Source organism: Mytilus californianus, unplaced genomic scaffold, assembly GCF_021869535.1.
Source record: "Mytilus californianus isolate M0D057914Y unplaced genomic scaffold, xbMytCali1.0.p SCAF_7, whole genome shotgun sequence".
Taxonomy (NCBI): Eukaryota; Metazoa; Mollusca; class Bivalvia; order Mytilida; family Mytilidae; genus Mytilus; species Mytilus californianus.
Genome location: NW_026262723.1, coordinates 79,261,172 through 79,285,239, shown reverse-complemented (window position 1 = coordinate 79,285,239; position 24,068 = coordinate 79,261,172). Strand labels below are relative to the sequence as shown.

At 32.3% G+C, this 24,068-nt stretch overlaps 1 protein-coding gene across 1 annotated transcript in view; it reads left to right on the top strand.

Annotated features, from left to right (window-relative positions):
- LOC127708376 (adhesion G protein-coupled receptor L2-like) overlaps positions 1 to 24,068 on the top strand; it is a 39,922-nt gene that overhangs the window by 9,998 nt on the left and 5,856 nt on the right. Inside the window, exons 6-20 of the mRNA XM_052213240.1 lie at positions 50 to 115; positions 262 to 378; positions 1,434 to 1,540; positions 1,947 to 2,105; positions 8,121 to 8,222; positions 9,465 to 9,675; positions 10,715 to 10,864; positions 12,055 to 12,130; positions 13,633 to 13,753; positions 15,544 to 15,605; positions 16,575 to 16,698; positions 17,111 to 17,220; positions 17,515 to 17,611; positions 18,166 to 18,334; positions 18,608 to 18,674. Coding sequence (XP_052069200.1) covers positions 50 to 115; positions 262 to 378; positions 1,434 to 1,540; positions 1,947 to 2,105; positions 8,121 to 8,222; positions 9,465 to 9,675; positions 10,715 to 10,864; positions 12,055 to 12,130; positions 13,633 to 13,753; positions 15,544 to 15,605; positions 16,575 to 16,698; positions 17,111 to 17,220; positions 17,515 to 17,611; positions 18,166 to 18,334; positions 18,608 to 18,674 — 1,738 coding nt within the window. The remainder of the gene's footprint in view (positions 1 to 49; positions 116 to 261; positions 379 to 1,433; positions 1,541 to 1,946; positions 2,106 to 8,120; positions 8,223 to 9,464; positions 9,676 to 10,714; positions 10,865 to 12,054; positions 12,131 to 13,632; positions 13,754 to 15,543; positions 15,606 to 16,574; positions 16,699 to 17,110; positions 17,221 to 17,514; positions 17,612 to 18,165; positions 18,335 to 18,607; positions 18,675 to 24,068) is intronic.

Here is a 24,068-nt window from a genome sequence, read left to right as displayed (position 1 = left end):
TGGGGTATGATACTGTAAAAAATGTTTCAATTGCTTTTTTTTACTTTAGAAAAGGAATGTTTTTCGGATGAGGAAGGAGCAGCTAGTTGTAACAAGCACTGTAGTGATGTTATAGGTAAGTCATGCTTCAATTATCAAACATTTACTATAGAAACGCTTAGAATCCACTGTCGTCATAGTTTGGTCAGTTTAGAAAATCTACATACGGACTGAATACATGTAATTATGACGACCAGATATAGTTAAATATAATTTTTATAGGTGCTCAGTGTAATGAAGAAATAGTAGAGAATATAATATGGGAGAGAACACCGGCTGTGAATACTATTGCAGTACAATGTCCTGGAAATGAAGATCAGAAAATGGATTTCCAGGAAGGTAACGTATCGTCGGCATATTCTATTACCTTCTTCTTTTTTCAATTATATTCTTATGAGTTTCTCTTACAATACTGTTTGGTGTTTTTTACAATATCATTTTGCTTTATTTTCATAGAAATATCATGAAAGTTTATGCGCTTGAGCCTTTTGTCAAACAGAAATCAACCGGAAAATGTATATACATATTGTTTGAAAATTACTCTCTTTCTTCTATTTTGTGAATCTTATAAATACTTTTGACAAAATATGTCAGTCATATTTTGGTCGATTGGTTCTATAAAAGGGAATGCCACTTTCTCCGTTAACGTTTGTCTTTCACAGAGTCAAAAATCGGATACTTGAGTCAAGCAAGGGAGTATTTGATCATAAGTATGAATTATCATATTTATACAAATATCACTGAAAAGAAATTATCATTCAATCGTAGACATTTAAACAGTTTTAATTGATATAAATTAAATATATTTTTTACTAAATTATTAAAATGAACGCAACAAAAACAACATGAATTTATTATTTTTTTTATTTGCGAGACAATGCATTGATTTGCATGACATTTGTTTTTTTTACAATTAACGCTTCGGTTTGGAATATCTTTCCTAAAAAGCTTATATTGCAAAATTTTGTATAGATTCAAAGACCTTTTGAATTATCTTTGCTTTGAAATAAATCAGGGAAGATGAAATGTGCCATACCTCTTTCAACTTTTAATAGATATTGATAAAATACACTACAAATTATAAGAATATAAAATATACTAGTTAGAGACCACGCAAGAGACAAAGAAGTTTCTTTTTTTGTTGACAATCTAAAATATAGAAATAGCATTATAATTTGCGTTAGAATTCTTAATTGAAAGTCATAATATTGTTTCGTCGGCTTGAATATGATTTCTCAATCATCACATCCGCATCGAAATTCAGAAAAGAAAACCAAGACCAAACAATATCAGTTAAAAAACAATTTACATTCAAACGTTTGACAATTTGAATACTTGTTCTATATTTATACCAAGATGGTATACATTTCTGAAAAATTGCATTTTTCCTAAAGGTAACGCCACCCGAAGATGTAACAGAACCGAACAGAATGAAGGTATCTGGAATGAACCGTACATTGACCATTGCATTTCAGAAGTACTTCGAGACTTAAAATTCCAGGTAAAAGCAGAATCAAAATAAAGAACAATGTAATATTTTCATTTTTCATTGTTATGTAGTTCGTTCAGGTTATATTAGATATAAATATTATTACAGAAACATTAAACTTTTCTTCATATCTAAGGAAGTCAGATAATTATGTACATTAAAAGGATTGAATACTAACTTCTAACCGATGCTTCAATATCTAATATTCCATGCATATTTGGAACGATTTACATATGTTTTACGGTAAACCAGAGAACAACAGAACTGTTCTTTTTCATTTCATCGATTATATTAAGAAAACTTCTCGTAAGGAAGTCAGCAAACGTTAAAATCATTAAATTGAATTAAAAGATGAAAAGCTAAAGCCTAAATTAAATTGGACAATCAATCAATTTCTCTGCATGCTTTTTAATTTCAGATATTAGAGTCTTTGTCAGGACCATATATAGAAGAGATATCAATATTAGAATTTGCCGACCAACTTCTCAATCATACAGTACAAAACATATACACCAACCCAATCGATATAGCTACAGTAATTGATTTATTGGAAGTCATTGTTAATACACAAGCTGAGGTATTTGCTTAACTGTTTATTTACTAGTTTTCATTAGTCATTGACAAGAACTGTGACTTTTAAGTCTGTTGTTTTCGATTTTACTTGAGATAGTTCCATATTTACTGCTGTCGTTTGGTTTATCGGGCACGTTGTCCTCATTGAAATATTGTAACAACGTTTGTTTAGAGTTATTTTATTTGGACGCTTTAAAGAAAAAACGAAGGTTAATTTAGTTGAGGGTGTTTTAAAGAAAAATGCATTTTTTTGTTGTTGTCGAAGGCCGTAGGATGACCGATAGTTGTTTACGTCTATGCAGATAGTTGTTTCTTTGTTAGGCATACCATATCTCCTTAAGATATTAATATAACATGTTTGTAACATTAATTTCAAATCTAGGAAAGAATTGCTATTAGTTAATAGTGAAATGCTCTTTGGTCGGGTTGTCTCTTTACCACATTCCCCGTTTCCATTTTCTAATCTATTAAAAGAAAGTGTGTTATTTATTTTTATAGTATTTAGCACATCGAAAACGCTAACAATGTTATTTAAAATGCATTTATTTCTTTATGTTTAATAGAAAATTCTCCTAATTCGAATTTCGTTGATGCCTTAGATTCTAGTTATATCTTGAACATTAAGTATATGCAAGTTTTATTGTGTAGCTTAGGAAGCCAGTTCAAAGGAGTAATATGTTCAGTAGTTGCTTCCGTTTCAGTCGCTGTAGAGACGTGTTTATCTACTAACGTCCCAGTCACGTGTAAATTGATATAGGCTCCTGAGAATCTCTTTATGTAAATGTGTTTTGTCTAGAATAATGAAGTAATAATTTCAATAGTAACACTAATTGTTCAAGAATGTAAGTTTTAAATATTTGTAGACATATTCCAAATTAAAAAAAAACCTAAGGAACAGAATTTATGTTCCATTCTCAATTTTATCTAATATAAATAATTGATGTTTATATCAGTGTTTCATGTTTTGTCCGACTCAGCGTCTGTCAAAGTCATTTATTTATTTATGTGGACGATACACATTTTATTATTAGATTTATGATGTCTGTGGTAGAGCCGGCAATGCTTTCCTAACCGTTTCATGAACTTTGGTGCTCGTGTTTATTTTCAATCTTTGTCAGGCTTATTTCAGTCAGTTGAATTAAGTTAGTAGCAGTAGCAGTGCAAAAATTCAAATCAATATTATTTGGTTATTTCATAACTTCCTACAACGCCGCCAGTTGGTAAAAAGCGTGTTTCCAGTAAGAAAAGTAAGAATAGTGACACATCCGTTATTCAGAATGTCAGTAATACGGAATTGACATTTGACGAAGGTAACGAAAAACTTAGGAAGCAAGGCATCAGGGCTCCATCAACTTTCACCAAAGAGCAGTTATTGGAACTATTAAATGAGAATACAGGACAGGATAATGCAGTTATGTCCGAAATTCCAGCATTAACACAACATACCACCAGTTTAAACAACATGGAGCAAACTGTTTAAAATCAGGGAAGTTGAAGTCCGAACTATCATTCAATCCCTTTTAGTTAGAGAAGCAAATAGCATTAGTGAACCAGCAGTCGTTAGTGAAAGAAGTAATGGAGTATTTTATGATACAGGAGCTTATAACACCGCCAAGGTTTCCGCAGGCATTTTTCCGCATGTTTAAGCAGTGGCGCCGAACGTTCGGAAGCAGATATTAGAAGGCAAGTACATTAATCTGGCTACTCTACTTCAAGAAAACGAACAAGATTATAAAACCTTATCTATTCAAGAATTTCTAGAAGCTTTCAATATTTTCAAAAATATTATTTGTGAAAAGCAAGACCGACGCATCGAATTCGATATGTATACTCAAGATGTCATTGATATTTCTGCAAGATATAAAGGTTTCGCAAAGAAGGTAGCTGCTATTAAACTGACGCTCGGTAAAGTTGTAGATTGGTCCATCAGAGACGAGAAACTCTATTCATCCATCACAAGTGGACAAATAATTATAGAATGTGAAACATGCGGTAGTCTTGGGCATCTCACAGTTTTGTCAAACGTAACCAAGCTTTGGTCAATCTAATAATCGATCTAAACCAACTTATAATCACTCATTTTTAGAAATCACCAGTTGGAAGTAACGGTCGTGATGATTCCAATACAGATATACGAGGACGCCCCGTTCTTTTCTTTCGTGATCGGGAAGTGTGTAACAATTTCTTATCAGGAAAATGTTTCAAGGGGACAAAATGTTTATTCGCCCATGTCAATACTAGGTCATCTAGTGGTGCTACTCCAAACAGTAGGCCATCACAAGAACATTCGCAGGCTAAGAATTGACTAGTGTCTACGCCTATTGATATCGATCAACTTGAAGTTGAACTAACACATTATCCCAATGAAACTTCTGTTAATAATTTAATTGATGGACTTCGATATGGTTTTCATACAGGCATAAACGTACTACCAAGTAAATCTTTAGAATGTAGGAATTCATTGTCTACCAAGAAATTTTCCGATGACGTTACGAAACTGGTAGATGACGAACTTCATAAAGGATACCTTATTGGACCATTTACAAAACCTCCGTTTGATACTTATAGAATTAGTCCGATAGGTATTGTTGAAGGAAAATATTCAAAAAAGAAACGATTAATTCTAGACCTTTCGGCTCCTCACAACAATAATGAGCATCACAGCACTAATAATTTAATAAATAAGGAAGACTATTCCTTAATCTATGTAAGAATGTAAGTATAATTAAGACGTTAGGAATTAAAAGTCAATAATGTAAGTGTGACGTAACCGATGCATTCAAATTAATACCTGTACATAATTCTTTATGGCGATTTTATAAATTAAAATGGAATGAAATGTACTATTTTTATACTCGTTTAGCATTTGGTTGCCGTTCAAGTAACAAGATATTTGATACATTATCAGTGGCAATATATTGGATCTTACAAAATAATTACGGTTTACGGCACGTGTTACATTTGTTAGACGATGTTCTCCTGATTAGCAATCCTTACGTAGACGCTACAATGATTATGAACACCATGTTATATGTATTTAAAAGTTTAAAGATACCTCTCAGCGCTCATAAAACAGTTGGTTTATCTACTTCATTAGAATATCTCGGCCTCGGCATAATTCTCGATTCTATGCATATGATTGCTGAATTACCTGATGAGAAACTTGTTCGAATTAAGGATATTTTATACAGCTATCTTAATAGATGTTCATGTACTAAGCGTGAAATGTTAAGTTTATTGGGTCATCTCAATTATGCATGTAAAGTAATTATAACAGAGAGATCGTTTGTGTCGCAAAAGACCTTTATCATCACGTTACAATTACAAAGGGATGTAGAGAAGATATGGCAATGTGGTATAAATTCCTAAGTCGGTGGAATGGTGTATCAATTTTATCATGTTAGTAATGCGTCCGACTTTCATTTATTTACGGATGCTTCATCAACAATCGGGTACGGAGGTTATTTTAGGAAAAGATGGTTTCAAGGCATTTGGCCCGAAGATTTTATTCGGCCCGATGAGCAATCTTTCTCAATGGCATACCTAGAATTGTATCCAATTGTTATTTCTGCTATTTTATGGGAGCATAAATGGTCTACTAAACGCATTTTTTTTCATTGCGATAATACGTCTAGTGTGTACATTATTAATAAGGGTCGTTCAAAGTGTAATGTAATAATGAATCTTGTACGACGTTTAACTTGGTGTGCGGCTAAATTTAATTTTGTTGTACATGCTGTACATGTACCAGGGAAAGAAAATAACATAGCAGATGCTCTTTCTCGTTACCAGATGAAGCGGTTTCGACAAGTGGCACTGGACGCTTCGCCGAATCCATGCACCTGCCCTCCTCATTCCAAAATTCTTTGGAGTTAGATCAAGCAGTCGACAGCTTATGGAATAAAAGTATCAATACGAATACCGCATTGTTTATATAACAGGATATAAATGTTTTATTCAATTTTATGGCGATCATACATACCAACGCTTACAAAATGTGTTAAATAGAGTTAAAAAAATCTGAGAGTAAGCCATTACGATAAAAGTTACAAATAACGTTTAATATTTTACAGGAAATAGTTACTTGTTTGAAATGTGGATTTTTCAATCATGATTATATGGATTAAATATTTCAAACAGCATGTGTTCTGGCATTTTATGGTTTCCTGAGATGCAATGAGTTTACTTGTAGAACTGTTTTTGATCCAGATTCAAATTTATGCGTTTCTGACATAATTTCGTTTCAGAATGCGAAGTAACTGTAAATTTAAAAGCCACAGATATTTTCCGACTATGGTATTATAATTTCATAAGATTGATGGCGTTGCTTGTCAGTATATATTGCTATTCCAGCTGCTGAGTGTAAGACGAAACCTAAACGCAAAGCACAATGATTCGTTTTTCGTTGAAGAAATCGGAATACCACTTTCCCCGAACTATTTTATAAGCAAGCTTAAAACAATACTCGTGGCATTAGGATATAGTGGAAAGGATTATAATGGACATTCCTTTCGATCAGGTGCGGCCACTAGCTCTAGTTTTCAAGGTATTGAGGACAGCATGACACAAACACTGGGACGTTGGAAATCAGATTGTTTTTAACGCTACATTAGAACTTCTAAATTGGATATTAAATCCACGCTGGAAAAGATTAAATAATACAGATAAAAATTCAGTCAAACGTTTTTTACAATCGGTCATAACTTTGTAACATGTCCTTAATCCTAGCCTTGTGTCTTTTCTTGTCACGTTGATCTCAATATTGTGGTTAAGGTTTTTTATACTGACATTGATTTTTCTCTAGATCATTTTTAATTTTAACAAGACACAAGGCTTCTTCAGGCACAACATCTTCAAATTTTGGGGTTACTCAATATGCAACTTGGGCAGGCAACATAACGTTACATATTTCGTTTTGGGCTATTATAATTTTTTTGGCCAAATATAATATCGTTCCCAAAATTTTCTTAGTAGTTAGGGTGCCTACGTACCTTAACGAGGAATAGTATCATCTTGATTGCTCAACAGCTCTATTTCACGTCGGTCCATGCCCCCAAAGATTTACTCTTATGCGGTACCACGTGGAAAATCAAGTAAGGCTATACCGATCGGGAACGGCTTGCTAAAGAACTCTGAGACAAGTAGACTAGTAGTCGTACACAAACGTGCATGCAAATACCCCTATGGTGACGCATTTCTGTCAAAGATATATGGTTAGCTCAGGCACAGTATTTTTAGCGGCAAATTATCCTTAATTATTTGAGAACACACTATCATCTTATGTACATACTGTGTGTTTTGTGTCAACTGCAGGTAGCATATAATTTGTTTTGTTCTTGATTTACAATATGACAGAACTGAGTGAATAACATGATACTAGAGAAAAAATATCCTCAAGCATTCACACAGTGTGCCGCGCACACTGCTCGGATAGTTAAGAATAATGTTGGCGTCAGTTAGTTTACATTCATCGCTTTTCATTCAATGACGCCAAGGAAGTTTTCTGTAACATAACGTGTTGCCCTTAAGCCCAAATATTTGCATAATAAAAATAATTGTTTTATCATGTTTTAGATTTTTTCAGTACTTCAACAATATCAGACTGGGTATCTTGAAATACTTCCTGCTGGACGTTTACAGGCTTTATATCAACAATAACTACTTTTGTAATTATGGTTTAGTGTCTGTAATCATTCTTATGAGAGCGGTCATCAATAGCTATCAATTATCTGCGGTCAAGATTTATTTATAATTTCTTTGTATACGTCTAATCATTGTTCACGCCAGTAATTCTCCTTTCAATTGGTCTACTAAGGTCAACGCATTGAGGTTTGATTAGTTAATTGTCTTTGGTCTGCTATAGAAAAACAAAGGATATGGGGTATTTACTTAAGATCGCACGCTTGATGTCTATTCTATTATGTCTGAAACATGTTATATAAACTTTTTTTAAGTAACCTATTTTTCGGTTATTACAATATCAAAGTTTAATTACATTTTGTGTGTTTCTTTTGCTCAGGCAATCGTCCTTGATAAGGAAATGCTGAATGACGGAGACAAACAATTTGAAAGAATTGGAGTTGTCTACCCTACTGTTGATCAAACCAATACATTTTCACAGGTAAATTTTAAAACAAGAGTGGTCAAAATAGTGCAAAGGTAAAAGCATGCAAATGTTTGTGTCTATCGAAATATATTTACCAGTAAAGAGCATAAGATCTTTGACGAATTTTGGCTGAATTGTATAAGCCCATATTTATTGTTTTTGAGTTTTTTTTTCGGTCATTAAAAAACAATTCAAGTGGGATTCCATCTTTTACCCTATTTCCATCTTCTATGTAATAAAAATGCTTTAAGCCTTCAAATGAATGAGACAATGCACATCTTAATAAAGGGTGTATGCTGTGTATGACTACTATAAGCAATCGCATACTTCACACATATCAATCACTTAAAAGAAATAAAACTATAAAAACCAAAAAAAAAAAGAAGAAAAAAACCAAACAAACAACCCGCAGACTTGTTTACTTTACAGTTGGCATATATCACAAACAAGAGAGATGGCAGTTTACAGACCTGTAAATAGGCTGGTTCATTTTGACATGCATACGTTTAAAAGCTGTCAATCTTGTCAAAACGTGTAAAACAATGAAATGAATCTTGTCTTTTATTTATACATAAACAAAATGTAAAATAATCATTTAATTATAAAATCTTGGGGCCTAATTTAATACTCTTCAAGAGCCAAAATAAAACATTGAAACTAAAGAACTTAACTCAAATGAAAGAGACGATACCAATCATCAAAACGGAAACTAAAGATAGCAACCTGTAGGAATTCTATATCGTAAATATACCACCCTTTAACTCGAGGGTAGTCTCATAACTTTCATCTGTACGTAACTGGAAAAATGGGTAGTTCTAATCTTTTTTAGAATTTTTACTTCACAAAATATTTTGCCAGTTCGATTTGTGCTTGCCGTCATTGCTCGATATTTATTGATATATATATATATATATATATATATAATTTGTCTAAATAACAGCCCAACAATGTTAGATCTATAAATTTGCTTTAGCAAATTTTTTGTTCTTCCCTGGCCGGGATTCGAACTCATGCTACTGAGATATCGTGGCACCAAATCGCCTTGCACTGTGCCCGACGTGCTATACCACTCGACCACCTAGGCTCTACAATAATAAAGCTTTCGGTGGCCGGGTGTTTCCTTCCCTCGTCAGTTTTAATCTAGCGTCGTAACACAGTACATGATATATAAGGCATGAAGATGGAATTGTTACAGATATATATATATATATATAAAAGAATAAAAGGAGATTTAAAAATTATTGTTCTGTTCACCAGATGATAATTGGTATAGTCGACAACTTGCTTAGCAGTAAAAACGGTATTGGATGGAACAAAACTAAACCTGCCGGTGTTGAAGCCGACCATTTATTGAGTGTAATGAAACGTTTTGCTGATATCATCGCAAAAAGTTTGGAATATCATTTTCAAGATAGACTAGTAAAACGCTATGAAGAGGCGGATGTTATTATTTCAAAGGAAAATATAGGTACGCTACATATATTGATTGTAAATTAGTATCTAATGATATACCAATAATCTATTTCCCATATATAATAATTGCTCCGCATATAGATTAAACATTCTGTTTCTATTTTTATACATTTGATGAACCTTTTGAAAAACAATTGAGAATGGTAAAATAAAATATTGGTTTGGAATAAATTAAACTTCTCTTTTATCTGTTCTTTAGTGGTTTATTATTTATACATAATTTATGCTAAGTTCAAGGTTTCAGTTCATAATTTCTGTATTTTTTTAAAAACAAAATTGCTTTGACGTAGCTTTGGTTATGTAAACTTACAACTTCGAATGTTTCCCGTAAGCTTTAAATCAGAAAAGCACTTTGAAAGCGACAAATTTGGTATTAAAAGGGATGGAAGATACCAATGGGCAACACAAAAAACCCAAAATAAATGAAAAAAAAACATAGCAAAAATATCCTGATGAGATGATTAAAAAAATCTCACATTTGTTGCCACTGGCTTTGATGAAAATTGCTTCATATTCTATTGCAAATTGATATTTAACGTCAATGTTGTTGAAATGGCCACTGCCATCATGATCCGATTCACGACTAACAGCCATTGGCAACAACGTTGCGTAATGGTATGTGACGTTTTGGGGATCATTTATCAAATTTTAATGTTTCATTTTGAACATTTAACGAGTATTGATCACCACCGGGTTCTGGTTGGGTTCGTGTTGCTTAGTCTTTAGTTTTCTGTGTTGTGTTTTGTCGATTTTTGTTTGTCTTTTGATCGTTTTTAGGTTTTTTTACCATAGCGTTGTCAGTTTATCTTTGACTTATGAGTTTGAAAATCTCTTTGTTATCTTCCGCCTCTCTTTTGAATAAATGTAAAGGATTTCTTTCTTTTTTAAGGAGCTATATAACTTAAAAAATAGGAATCTGAAAATGTCAATAATTGAGAACACAAATTGAAGTTAACAACATTGTTTATTGTCATCAAAAGAAAGAAACAACTGATTGAGTAGATCAGAAACTAAAATTCTCACAATACTTTCAGAGTTCAAAGTTACAATGCAAGGAATAAATCAGTTTCAAGGATTTGCTTTCCCAGATGGTAAGGATATAAATGATGGAATGTCCAGCCAATATGGAAGTATCCAGTTACTTCAAAGTGTAGTGGAAACGGAAAATATTTCTTCTGTACCAGGTAAAGTTGTGTGATTTGGCACTGAAAATCATTGATTGTTAACTTGTACTTAATGTTTCCGAATTTATGCAGTGTTATTTTATATTCCATAGAAAATTCATAGGCCCATTCTTATCCTAGGCCCATCCTTATCCGTCTACATTCATCAACATACAAAAATGTATCAACTCATTTTTTTATCACTGTGCATATTCGAAAGGCTTTGTCCTTTCACAATACATATTTGCCAATTTTTTTTTCTTCAAGTTGCAGTTTGAAATCATCTTTTAAAACTAATCAACCTGTGGAAATGTGTTCAAAAAAGAAAACTGTAATGCATTTTTTTGACGAGGGATAATGTGTAAAAGTATATTTAAAACATGACAAGGGAGCTAATTTCAATTGTGTTCGTCATTACGATAACAAATTAGCTGTACAATGATCTCCCTTTGATATCAGTACTTCAGTAATATCTACAGAAAATTATTTAAATTACAATTACGGAATATTTTTTTCTTAAATAAAGCAATAATGTGTTGCTCAATAAAAAAAAATGTTGAAACTGATCACTTATAAAATGTCATCATGATAAAAGTTTTCAAATGAGAATGTGCTCATACATTAGATATTAAGCAGGGTCGTCATGAAAAGATTTACAAAGATAATAGCTATAGAATTTGTAAAATTTGTTCTTTAAATTCAATTGAAAGTGAAAGTAATCTTTTTATGGAATGTCAAGCATTCGAACAAAAAACGACAAGTTATGTCAGATTCTGCTTTAAAATTCATGTTAAATTAAAAATCTACATACAGAAAATACATTTATTTGGCTTCTTCGTGTGAACATGAAGAAATATGGAACACTGTTGCTTTGAATTGTTGTAAATGTCACAGTAATTAAGAATACATATCAATTAGGTATACACGTCAATGAGACTCAACGACAAAAAAACCCAAAACTCTATTAGAGGAGAGAAACCATCATATGGTCTTCCAACTAGAGATAATTGTCTCTACAGTATGTAAAGCTCTTAATCGCGTCGATGATTTTGTGCCGTCTTTTTCTTAACATGTATACAGATTTTATGAGTTTGTATGTTTGAGTTATTAGAAAAATATGTTTTACGATATGTTTTTGTTAATGAGAGTGCGGTTTTTGATTTTTTGATCCTGTGATTGAATTAGATTGGAAACATAACTTTACATTTTAGGAATAGTCTTCCTAGAAACATCAAGCTTCCGTTATCGACATTTAGCAAGATATCTTCCAACACATGAATATAAAAGGTAATATTATATCACATATAAGAAATATGAGAGTTATATTGCTATTAAAGAAGCAGTTGAAAAACAAAATGAATTACAAAGGACGATGACGAGAACGAATTTTTCCGTAAATGTTTTGCCTACCTTTTATGTAAAATTTATCATGTAATATAAGAGAACAAAGTCTGATCTTCATCCAAACGTTTTATTTATTTTTTCTTCCGGAGCCTTTCGTTTCGAGCGTACCTAATGAAGAATTTTCCAAGACATATATTATAAATTGTAAGATGTGATATGGTTGATTGAAGCTGGTTTCATCATACAATGTTACAAGGGAGGAACTGATATTTTTTGCTCTTGCTAATTAAAGTCGTTCTCTCAACGGTATTCAAACTCTTTCTGTTAAAACATCAACAGCAACAGCGCACTCTGTCCAGTTTTCATTAGTCGGGAGATGTTTTCCTCGTTGGCTTGATTTAGGGTAACATAAACATATATTTTAAACCATAACAATGATTAGTTTAGATTTGAATACCCCCTCCCCCCAAAAAAATAGTACAATGCAGGAGATATGTAGAGAGAAGGAAATACAAACCATCAAGCCAGCGTCATATGTGGAGAGTATATAAAACTAGTTTTGATAGCAATGAAGTTATTCAACTTCTTTCTTATGGTTGTGTCCCCTAAAATTAGAAATTTAAATGATTATATATGAAACATAAATGTGATGCATGTACAGATAGGTATGGAAATGTTGATATGTACTTACACGACGGGTGTTACATGTGGAGCATGATCTTGTAAACCATTCGGAGCACTTGAGATCACCCCGGATTTGGTGGGGTTCGTATCGCTCAGTCTTTAATACAAGGATCTCAAAATAGATACAGTAAGAGAATTTTACTTAGTACGTAGTATCACATTCAAAATTTGAATTTCGTAAACTTATTACGAAATTAAGAATATGTGATCATAATTTGGAACTTGAATTGGGTAGTTCGAAAATAAAAGTACCTTGGAATCTTAGACTATGGAATGTTTGCTCTAATAATAATATAGTCATATATTTATGATGAATTGCATTTCTTCTTCGATTGCGAAAGAAATAAATATGTAAGAAACTTTTATTTCGTTGAAATTGTTTCTCAAAATACTGACATTTTGAATTTTACTTACAAAACAAAAAGCTACAGTATATTTTGAATCCAACAAGTTTTCAAAAGATACAAAGTCTAGTTTCCTTTTTAAAACGGTCAATGCAATTGAGGACAGGGGTTTGATTTACTCATTGTTTACAAATTTGTTTTATATATGTTTTATGCAATTTGTATTTTGTTTGTCACAAGCTGTTCTTTATATCATGCTTTATGACAATAAAGATTATTATTATTAAATTTTGTATTTTGTGTTTTTTATACTGTGTGTCTTTTGTTGTTTTTTCTTTTTCTGCTATGGCATTGTCATTTTGTTTTCGACTTGTGAGTTTGAATATCCCTTTGGTATCTTTCGTCTTTCTTTTACAGCAAAAATAAAGAAGACAATGTCAATACTCCAGTCATAGCCGTGTACATACATGCTAATGGTGGTATGCCATTTGTCAATAACCTGTCAACACCTATCATTTTAGACTTTCCAATTCTCAATGTAAGTATACAAGTATTAATCTTTATCCAGACATTATGGCTTAGAAACATTATAAAAGTCATCAAAGATACCGGACTAAAGATTTAGTAAGTCAGACACGCGACTTTTCTTCATAAAACTTTCTTATAAGTTGAAAAACAATCCTTTACTGCGATCTGCTTTTATGATATTTATAACTAAAAAATAAAATTGTTTCTTGTTTTTGTTTTTGATGACTACAGGGTTTTCCGGAGTATAGAAATTAGCCCAATATTACTCTCTAAGGGATCCGAATATCCTACACAGGTTTTCCATTAAGCTGTGTAGAATGTATAAATACACAGCCACGTCAGATCGGAAATGAGACTTTAAATCCGATGTCCGACACTCTCTGCAAGTCAAAGAAAAAGTGGTAGTTCGAATTCCCCCCTATCGACCAACTTTGAAGAACATACTCTTATTATTTATTGTTAATTTGCTTTCGTCTTGGACATGCAAGAATTCTTTACCACTAGATGTTAAAAAAAAAAATTTAATCATTCATTAATTATTTTAAGGTTCATGTGGACCCTTTGGCTAAAATGGCTGCATTTTCACCTCAAAATTTACTCTGAGTACAGACAAACCTGCGCATCTGGAAAAGTTTTAAGGCATAGCATGCCCTAGATAAATAAACTTCTAATGCATTGTATGTTTTAGAAAATTTTAAACTTAACTGGATTTAGCAGTGCACTTTTTTTCGTTCCTGCAGAAGATGATAAAATTAACAAACAGTTGAGTTTCACTTGATATGGTCCACTCAGGTACACAGTTTAAATCACCAATTATTGTCAGGTATCTATTGTCCATGTCAATCAAAACAGTTCACTTCAATTATTACCTGTGGGGAAGTTCTCAAACCACTTTCCCAACTTAGTTTATTTTGGCACCTTCTGGAGGAATGAAAAAAAGTGCACTGCAAAATCCGGTTAAGTTTTTAATTTTCTAAAACATAAAATATATTTGAATTTTATTTATCTAGGGCATGCTATGCCTTAAAACTTTTCCAGATGCACAGGTTTGTCTGTACTCAGAGTAAATTTTGAGGTGAAAATGCAGCCATTTTAGACGAAGGGTCCACATGAACCTTAATTGTTTTTTATTTATTGAAAATACTCTAACTCAAAGAAAACTTATATAGACATATATGTTACAAGTGAAAGGAAAGGACAGATAATAACTAAAAGCAAACCTTATGCAGTAATCTGACCAAAATGGTGGATATAAATCAGAAGTGGAGCTAGAACTACTTACCACTCCGTAGCATCTGCATACAGCCACGTTATTTTAGAGTTAGTGTTGCTCAATCTGTGTTTCGTGTACTGATATGTGTTCACAATAAGTGGTTTGCTATATAGTGTTACTCCTGTCCGTTCATCAGTCCTACTAAAATCAGTTTTATGAACTTTTGTTTAGTTATGTCTTAAATACTGTTGACTTAAGTTATAGAACGAGTTTACGTTTCGTTCCGGTTGATATAATTTTTGTAGACTAACGTCCCTTTGAACTAAAAAATATTATGGAAATTACAATTATGATCTTCCGGACTTTTTTTATAGTGCCTTCAGAGCTGGAGATAAATTGGGGTTTTCGTTCCAGTTGACCGACTTCTAGCGATTAGGGTGCAGGCGAGTCATTTGTGTCTTACTGGCACATCTAGTTCGTTTGGCCATGGCAATGCTAATTTTGTTACCTATGGTTTTTGATCGCCCCTTTTCTTACTTTTTATATGATAATTTGTTAACTTACGTTCACTTTTTCATATGTTTCAGTCATTTAATATTTCCAATCCTGAGTGTGTAAGAGTCCGACACGAAGGAAATAATGGCACACAGTAAGTAAAAAACAAAAACCTAGAAAATAGTGATTATTAACGGACTAATTCAATATATGATTTTACAGTACTAATGTAAAAATGACCGCAGGCTTACGATATAAACATGCTGTTGTTTTAAATAGGTTCGATGCAAAATGTATTAAAGCTACTTATATTTCTATGAATATGACGAAACTTAAAGATTAAAAAAAAAAAAGAAAACCTAAGACATTTAATCGGGTATACCTTGCTAGATTAAATCAAATCTAAGAGAAATAAGACAGAACTTTGAAAAGAAGTTTCTCATTTTTATATGTTTACCGTAGATTGTCTCACGAACTGTATTGAGAACTTTTTAGTTGCTGAATGTACAATTTACTGTATTGTTTTATCCCCCCTGTCTTCAAAGTAGCAAGAAAACGGGGATTCACAAAGTTTTAATCAACGACCACTTTCTGATTTGAATGTCATTGTAAGATATAAAATACAGTTGTAATGTTCACTTACTTAATTTCCACAGTATTTGTTCTTTATCTATAATTTGTTTAATTGATGTCAATTTGAGCGTACTATATGACAGTTCGAACACGTGAGGACAATACAGTTACCTCTCAATGTTTCTTTCCACACAAGGATTAATATTATAGACTAACAAAGAACAATAATTATACCTAAAAAAAACGTGAAATGTGATGTTAAAGTAATTATGTTAAAAAATGTATCAGAAATATTTTTTTATCTGTGTTTATAAAGTATCATTTTTTTTTGCATTGCACGAATTCAATCCTCCAAATTTCGATATAGCAATTTAAAAATCTTGTTGTTTGGGTTGTCTCACATGTACATCCGACATCTTTTTTTATCCGTTGTCTTCTTTTTTATGTAAAGACTCGGACGTTGACACAATACAAGTGAAAAGATCTATTAAATTTTTAACTATCCTCATATGAAAGTTTAACAGAAAAGCTTTCAATCTTTTATATACAGGAAATACAGATGGACATGGTTGTCAGATGACTGTAAAGTTGAGCACTTCGATGTAAAGTCTGTAGTTTGCCATTGCCGACGTCCAGGAGTGTTTGCTGCAACAACAGACATGTATAATGTCAATGTACGTTTAATGTAGTTTCAATATGTTTTTTTTTTTTTAAAGAACAGAAATAACTATATTTACTCACATTATTTGCTTAACCATGTTAACGTGGACAGCAAACCCTAATCTAATGCAAAACAAAGAAACATTCAATTTAAGTCATTTTTTCATCACAGCTTTTGTAAACTTAGACAATTGAAAGTTTGACTCTGTAGATGTATTTTCTTGTCATTTCGGCGGGTTGCTCTCTCCACTACATTCCTTTGATTTAAAGTTAAGAAAAAATCCATTTATATGCAAACATGATAGTTGTGCAAAATAAGATAGCTATTGTTCTAATAATGTTCTACCGGTAACCAATATTCAGTATTTTTACATTTTTCTGATACAATTATCAATAAAATGTTTAAATTAAATGTTTCTATTCCAGTGGGATAAAGGATATAGAAGACCAATTTTAATGAATGTTGCTTCATACCTTGGCTGTACAGCTTCAGCTCTCATGTGCCTTGCCACACTTGTTGTTCATCTTTATTATAAGTATTTATATTAATATCCAAATATTTTTGTCGTTACATTTATTTACTACATATTTCTTTGAAAAGACAATTATAATCACAGATAATAATTTATATCACTTTGATAATGAAATGCACATATTTTTATAATCACAAGGTTTTGAGAACAGTCCATTGCAATCTTGTAGTTTAAATAGAATTCAGATATGAATTGAAGCACATTTCATTCTCCATTTCTCGCAGATTTTAGCATTAAAAATAGTAAATATAAAATTATAGTCATAATGCAACTGATTTCATTGATGTTCTATTTCAGAACTTCATCATGTACAGCATCCCTCCATAAAAATCTATCTGTGTCAATTATATTCAGCCAGCTATTCATGTGTGGAATAGATCTTTATGACTATAAGGTATAACAAATTCCATATCTGTCAATTTTCATTGTATTCCTTCCGCGAACTGTTTATGTAGGATTCTGATTTCTACAATCTTATTCTGGAAATATAGCAGACTCATACCAAGTTTCGAAACAAATTGTATACTTATTTCTGTTTTATGTAGAAGTTGAGGTATGTTTCATTGTCCACAATTATCAATCATAGACAACGGACGAGAAAGGAAAATGACATTGTTCAACTGTTCGAAGATGAAAACGAAAAAGAAAAATTACCGAAGGGACAAGAAAAAGTCAATAGTCGAACATTACATGGTAATAAAGGAAACACAACGAAAACACAAACAACAGTCCACCGATGACTACTAAGAAAACTACAAACTGAGCAACACGAAACCCACCAATCAGGGGTAATTTTATGTGCTCCGGATGGGTGAACAGAACGTGCTCAATAATTAGCACTCGCTGTGTTATTGCATTATTTTCTTGAAAAACAACCGAATAATTAGATAAACACCTATCCATCAGAGTTTGTTTTATTATTGTATTTGATTATTGTCTTTTTTACAGATAGTTTGCCAAATCAGCTCAGTATTACTTCATTATTTCTTTTTGTCAACATATTCCTGGTTGATGAATGAAGCATTTAATTTATATATAGTTATTACGTACTCAGCACATTCGCATGGCGAGCTCAATGAGTCAGGTGGACAGGTTAGATATTATTTCCTAGGATGGGGTAGGTACCTTCAGATCTGTGTATTTAGAGTTATCTTTCTTTCATTGTTAGTATTTGTGTCGAATTATTTAAAAGGTTCATGTTTTATGCTTGTAATGTGCAGATTTATTCAACAGTTTCCGGTATACTACTTTCATGTTTATCCTGGTTTCTAACAGTTATGTTACTTCATTTCAAATAAACAGTGATAAATCTTTTAAAAATATAGGAAAACTCATTTGAATATTAGAAATGAGAGGCGCTGACATAACTCTCTGTATAATTATATTTCAGTTATCCCGGGCATTTTAGTGGGAGCATTTATTGGTTCCCAAGGAGATGGATATTATGCTAAGGATATGTAAGTGTCAAATGATATTTTAGTGTTTTGTTTTTACTGGTGAAAATAAAATCATAAATAAGTAATAAGTATTTTACAGAATTTCCAAACATAATAAATATGGAAATAATAGTTATAAAAACTTATCGGACAACGTTGAAATTGTATTGTACGAACCAGCTAAATTGCATGAATGTATTATTATGCCAATAACTTTAGATGATTTTATTATTTATTTAAAAGATAAATAGCATACCGTTATTATATGTATGTTACATATCTGGCAATCACAGACTGCTAGATGGCGTAACATGTAAAACTAAGGTGACCCATTATCGTGAGAGTTTGTTATGTATGGTTCTTAAGTTTAAAGGTTTTTTTTCCTTTTCTCGTTCTTTTATTTCACTTATCTTGTTGCTATTTATTTGCCTTTTTCATGTATTATAATATATATTCCAATTTTTATTTCCCATTTAGTATAATTGCTTTTGCCTAGGATTTATCAAATGAATATTGCATCACGTATGCTATATATTTTGAAGTACATTTTTCGCATGGAGGCAAAAATGCTGTAACAATTAGTCTTCATATCTCTTACCCTTCAGAAGCCAACACTATGTTCCGCTATAAAGATGATGTCCTTTCATTAATGATTTAGAGATTGATGACTATGTTGGTAGCATATATCCCATTGAACTTGAAACAAATTATACTCCACACGGGGTTAAGTCTGCTTTATATCTTGATCTACACTAATGTTGAGTCTTAAGTAGATAAAACGCGATTCAGGCGTTCTAAATTATGAGCCTGGTATCTTTGATGACGTTTAAGGTCAAGGAACAGTAATGGGTTATGTCACAGATTTTGCTAAAAATTTGCATACAACCTTGGCTCGTTAAACTATAACTGAAAATCGAAAAAATAATGCATTTTTCCCTTTTATTTTCAGAAATTTTACTGATAGAATTCTTTCAAAATAGGTGAACATTGGTATAGAAAGCACATAAAATCGAAAAACCTTCTTGAATTTGTCTTAAAATTATTAAATTTCTAATTTCTAATACATAGACTTTTCTTGACAAACTATATGTTGTCAGTAGTCAGTACTTCGGTACTGACATGATTTATAACAAACCTTTCTAAAATTGTCCGTTAATAAATTTAGAAATTATTAGAAACTAAGGTTTCAACTCCCTCAGGCAAAGTTGACCTTGGATGTATTTGGCTATTTTTTAGGCCCTTTTTGGAAATATAGCTCTTCAACTGTTTCGGTTCTTATACATCTTTAACTTTCAAATATTTGGCTTTGAGCGTAAATCCAGAAAAGCGCTTCGGACGCATGACATTTATAACGTGTTGTTTTCATTTTTTGTAGATACATAATAAATTTTCGTTTTATTGATATAGAATAATCATTGGCCACCAACTTCGTATTTTATCTAATAATCAATCTGTTACCTAGTTGATAATGAAACACTTCAAAAATCAACGTTTAACGGCCTGCAACGTGATGACGTTACGATTATTTCCACGTTTTGTGGTATTTTTTCACATGGAATACCACTTTGAGTGGTGTATACCGTAAAAACGATTAATTTGCATAATTAAAAAGAAAACTTATGTATCAACAACATATAGTTTTTTTTAAAATCTATGTATTAGAAATTTAGAGATTTGATGATTTTAAGAAGATTTTTCGCCGATTATATACAAATGTTCACCTATTTTGAAAGAATTCAAACAGTAGTATTTCAGATGATATAAGAGATAAATGCATTTTTTTCGATTTTCAGTTATAGTTCAACGAACCAAGGTTGTATGAAAACTTTCACCAAAACAAAACTGTAGAATAGCCCATTTACTATAACTTGACCTTTACAACAACTGGGTCGATGCCACTGCTGGTGACATTCGTCCCTGAGGGTATCACCAGCTCAGTAGTAAGTAATTCTATGCTGAATTGATTATGGTAATTTCCTGTGTATTTACTGTTCACCATAAACTGCATTTTCAGTTTAATTTAGAATGTACAAATATAAAAAAATACTAACGGGTTTCTTTCTTTGTGAAAACATTGACATAGAAAGATTTTTCACAACTTTTTTGAACTTTTGATTTTACAATGTTCATTAACCTTTAAACTGATTTGGCCTACTAACTGTTTTGATTCGAGCGCCACTGATGAGTAGAAATAAACTTATCAAAGATACCAAGCTTATAATTTTGTATGCCAGACGCACGTTTTGTCTACAAAAGAACAAAAGACTCATCGGTGACGCTGGAATAAAAAAGTTTAAAAGGTCAAAATAAAGTTCGAAATTGAAGAGCATTGAGGATAAAAAATTCCGAAAGGGTTTGAAAATACAGCTAATGTTATCTATTCCTGGGGTAGATATTCCATAGTTTTTTGAACAATTCAAAGATTTGTGTTACAGTTAATTTATTAATACTATTTTTTCAATGATTATTCATGTCAACACAGAAGTGCTGACTACTGGGCTTGTGATACCCTCGGAGAGGAAACCTCCTGTAACAGTGACATCGACCCAATGGTTGTAAAACTAAACTCATGAAAGATACCAGGCTTATAATGTTTACGCCAGGCACACTTATTGTCCACAAAAGACTTGTCAGTGGGGCTCGAACAAAAAAAGCACCAAATAAAGTAAGTTAAAGAGGACTGCGTATCAAAAAATCCAAAACGGCTTGTCAAATAGACGATAGGCGCGTCTGGCATACTAAATTATTAGTCCCGTATCTGATAACTAAGATTCAATTAACGAGCTTTCAAATTTCAAAACTTGAAAAAGAAATAAGCCTGGTATCTTTGATGACTTTACATTTAGTAATTGACAATTGCAATAAGGGTTGGTTGAGAACTAATATATTTCCCAGTCGACACGATATTTGAGGGCTTGCGTTTCACATGTTTGCTTGGTAGAGGATTGCTGCTTACATGGAAGCTATTAAAACAAGTTTCCAAAATGATAAAAGTTGAAGTCATCCCTTCGACATTTTAGGACACCGTCATTATTTTATTCACCGTTATGGAACATCTCTCCCACAGACATACTCCACATGTCGTAGCCACAATTCCGTCTTCTTTTCCTAGATTGTTACATCACCGACTACGACTTACTAACGATTTTTTCCTGCATCGAGTAACACAAAGGTTGATAACAGTGGACCTTTCCTGAGCACCTGGGTGTATCCCTGGCTTTGTTTTAAAGGGGTTCGTGCTGCGTCTGCTTTAGTTTTCAACTTTTGTTTAGTTTCTACTTGCAATAGTCTTAACTGTACATTGTCATTGAAAATCACATCTTCATTTCAAACTCAATCGGTCAAGTTTTATGTTTAGGAAATTTCCATGACCAATGGTTATTGACTTTGATTATGTCTTCGGATAAGAACAGAGACATTTACTTATCCGCGTTTGTGTTCTTCTTAATCATTGGATATGATTCACCAACGTTTACAGAATTACAACGGCTGGTGTCACAAGTCTAGCAGGAAATTTCACTCCCTGTTTTGGTAGGGTTCGTGTAACTCAATGTTTATTAGTCCCCTACCGACGAAGTCGAAGGGGACTTTAGGTTTGCGCTCCATCCGTCTGTCTGACTGTCTGTCAGTTTGTCTGTCTGTCTGTCTGTCTGTCTGTCTGTCTGTCTGTCTGTCTGTCCATCCGTCAGTCCGTCAAAGCAGTTTTCCACACTTTTTTCTTCGTGCTTAAAGGTATTAATTTGATATTTGGTGTATTGTTTTATCATGACAAGTTACAGATCAAGTTCGAATTTTGTTTCGGTCTGATGATTTTGTGCAGAGTTATGGTCCTTGGACTTAGAATATTCACTCAAATAATCAGTTTTCCTCACTTTTTTTCGTAATGCTTGAAGATATTGATTTGATAATTGGTGTATTGTTTTGTCATGACAAGTTACAGATCAAGTTCGAATTTGTTTCGGTCTGATGATTTTGTGCAGAGTTATGGTCCTTTGACTTAGAATATTCACTCAAATAATCAGTTTTCCTCACTTTTTTTCGTCATGCTTGAAGATATTGACTTGATATTTGTTAAATAGTTTACACCATGACAAGTTATAGACCAAGTTAGCATTTTGTTCCAGTACAATTTATTTTGAACCGGAAGGGGACTAAGTATTGCCATGCAATACTCTTGGAATGCTTGTTTTTCTGTGAAGTGATTTGTAGACTTGTTTTTCTTTTCATCGTATTTTGATTTGGTCTGTTTTTCATTCGACTTTTTATGCCTCCTTGATATCTTTCCCCCTTTTTAATTGTTATTTTCATTAACGGCTTTTAAGGGTTAGTCAAGTATTTCTTATCGCTGCCTTTATAATTCCATCGCGTGTATCTTTAGAAGAAAATATCGTTTATCAGGACCAGACATCAGGTCACTCATAGCATGTCACTTTGCGACACACGAATTGCTTCACCATTGCCAGGAAATTAAATATGATTGACGTTTCATTTATTATATTGAACTATAAGATGAACTGCAAGTTTGAAATGAAATACGTTTTTCATAACGATAAAGTGTTCTGTATTGTTAATTACATATGTCAAAATCGTTTTGGTGATACTTGTGTCCTATAGTTTTTAACAAAAACAATAAGAGTACAATATGACAACCTAGTTACAAGATTTGTTTTGAGTCAAGATATTTATTTTCACTATGGTATTAAAAGAACTGAACGAAACAAGTTATGTTGATAATATTTTGAAAATCTATAAAATAAAAGTGTATAATAACAAAAATAAGACCGGACTAAAAGCGAGATCAGCAAATTCCAACTCGCCGAACACAGAGGTAGCAGGAATATCGAGATACATCTCTGACATATGAGTAGTCTGATGACGTAAGAACAATCGAGAAACCTTACAAATATTTTGAAAGGTTGTTATATGTAGAGCTTTAATAAAATGCTACATTTAGATTTTACTCACACATATATTATTGTACGGCATCATTTCGTTCTTAATGGTTTCGTAGTTTGTCGCATTTTTCGCTACTGAAAACAAACTTTTAAAGATAATGTCGAGTGTTGGGATTAGGATTTCATTGACCCTTAATAATATTAAATGTATCACTAGAACCACATTTTTCCGTTTGAGGCATTAAACTACAATAAAATTAATTTATTCTGCAATCGACAATTCTACTATACAGATATAAGTGGTATAGATAATACGAATGGATAAACGTATCGTATAAGTTTATAGTCTCCTTTTAGCCTGCTTCTATTGAGAGCGAACGGGTATGTTCAAAATAATTTTTACATCACTGTTCATTTGGGGGTCCTCACTGCGGTCCGCGTTTAAATTATTTCGATTTCATTCAAAAACAAATGCAACAGTCGGGATGAAAATTTACTATATGCTTATTAAGCTGAATGT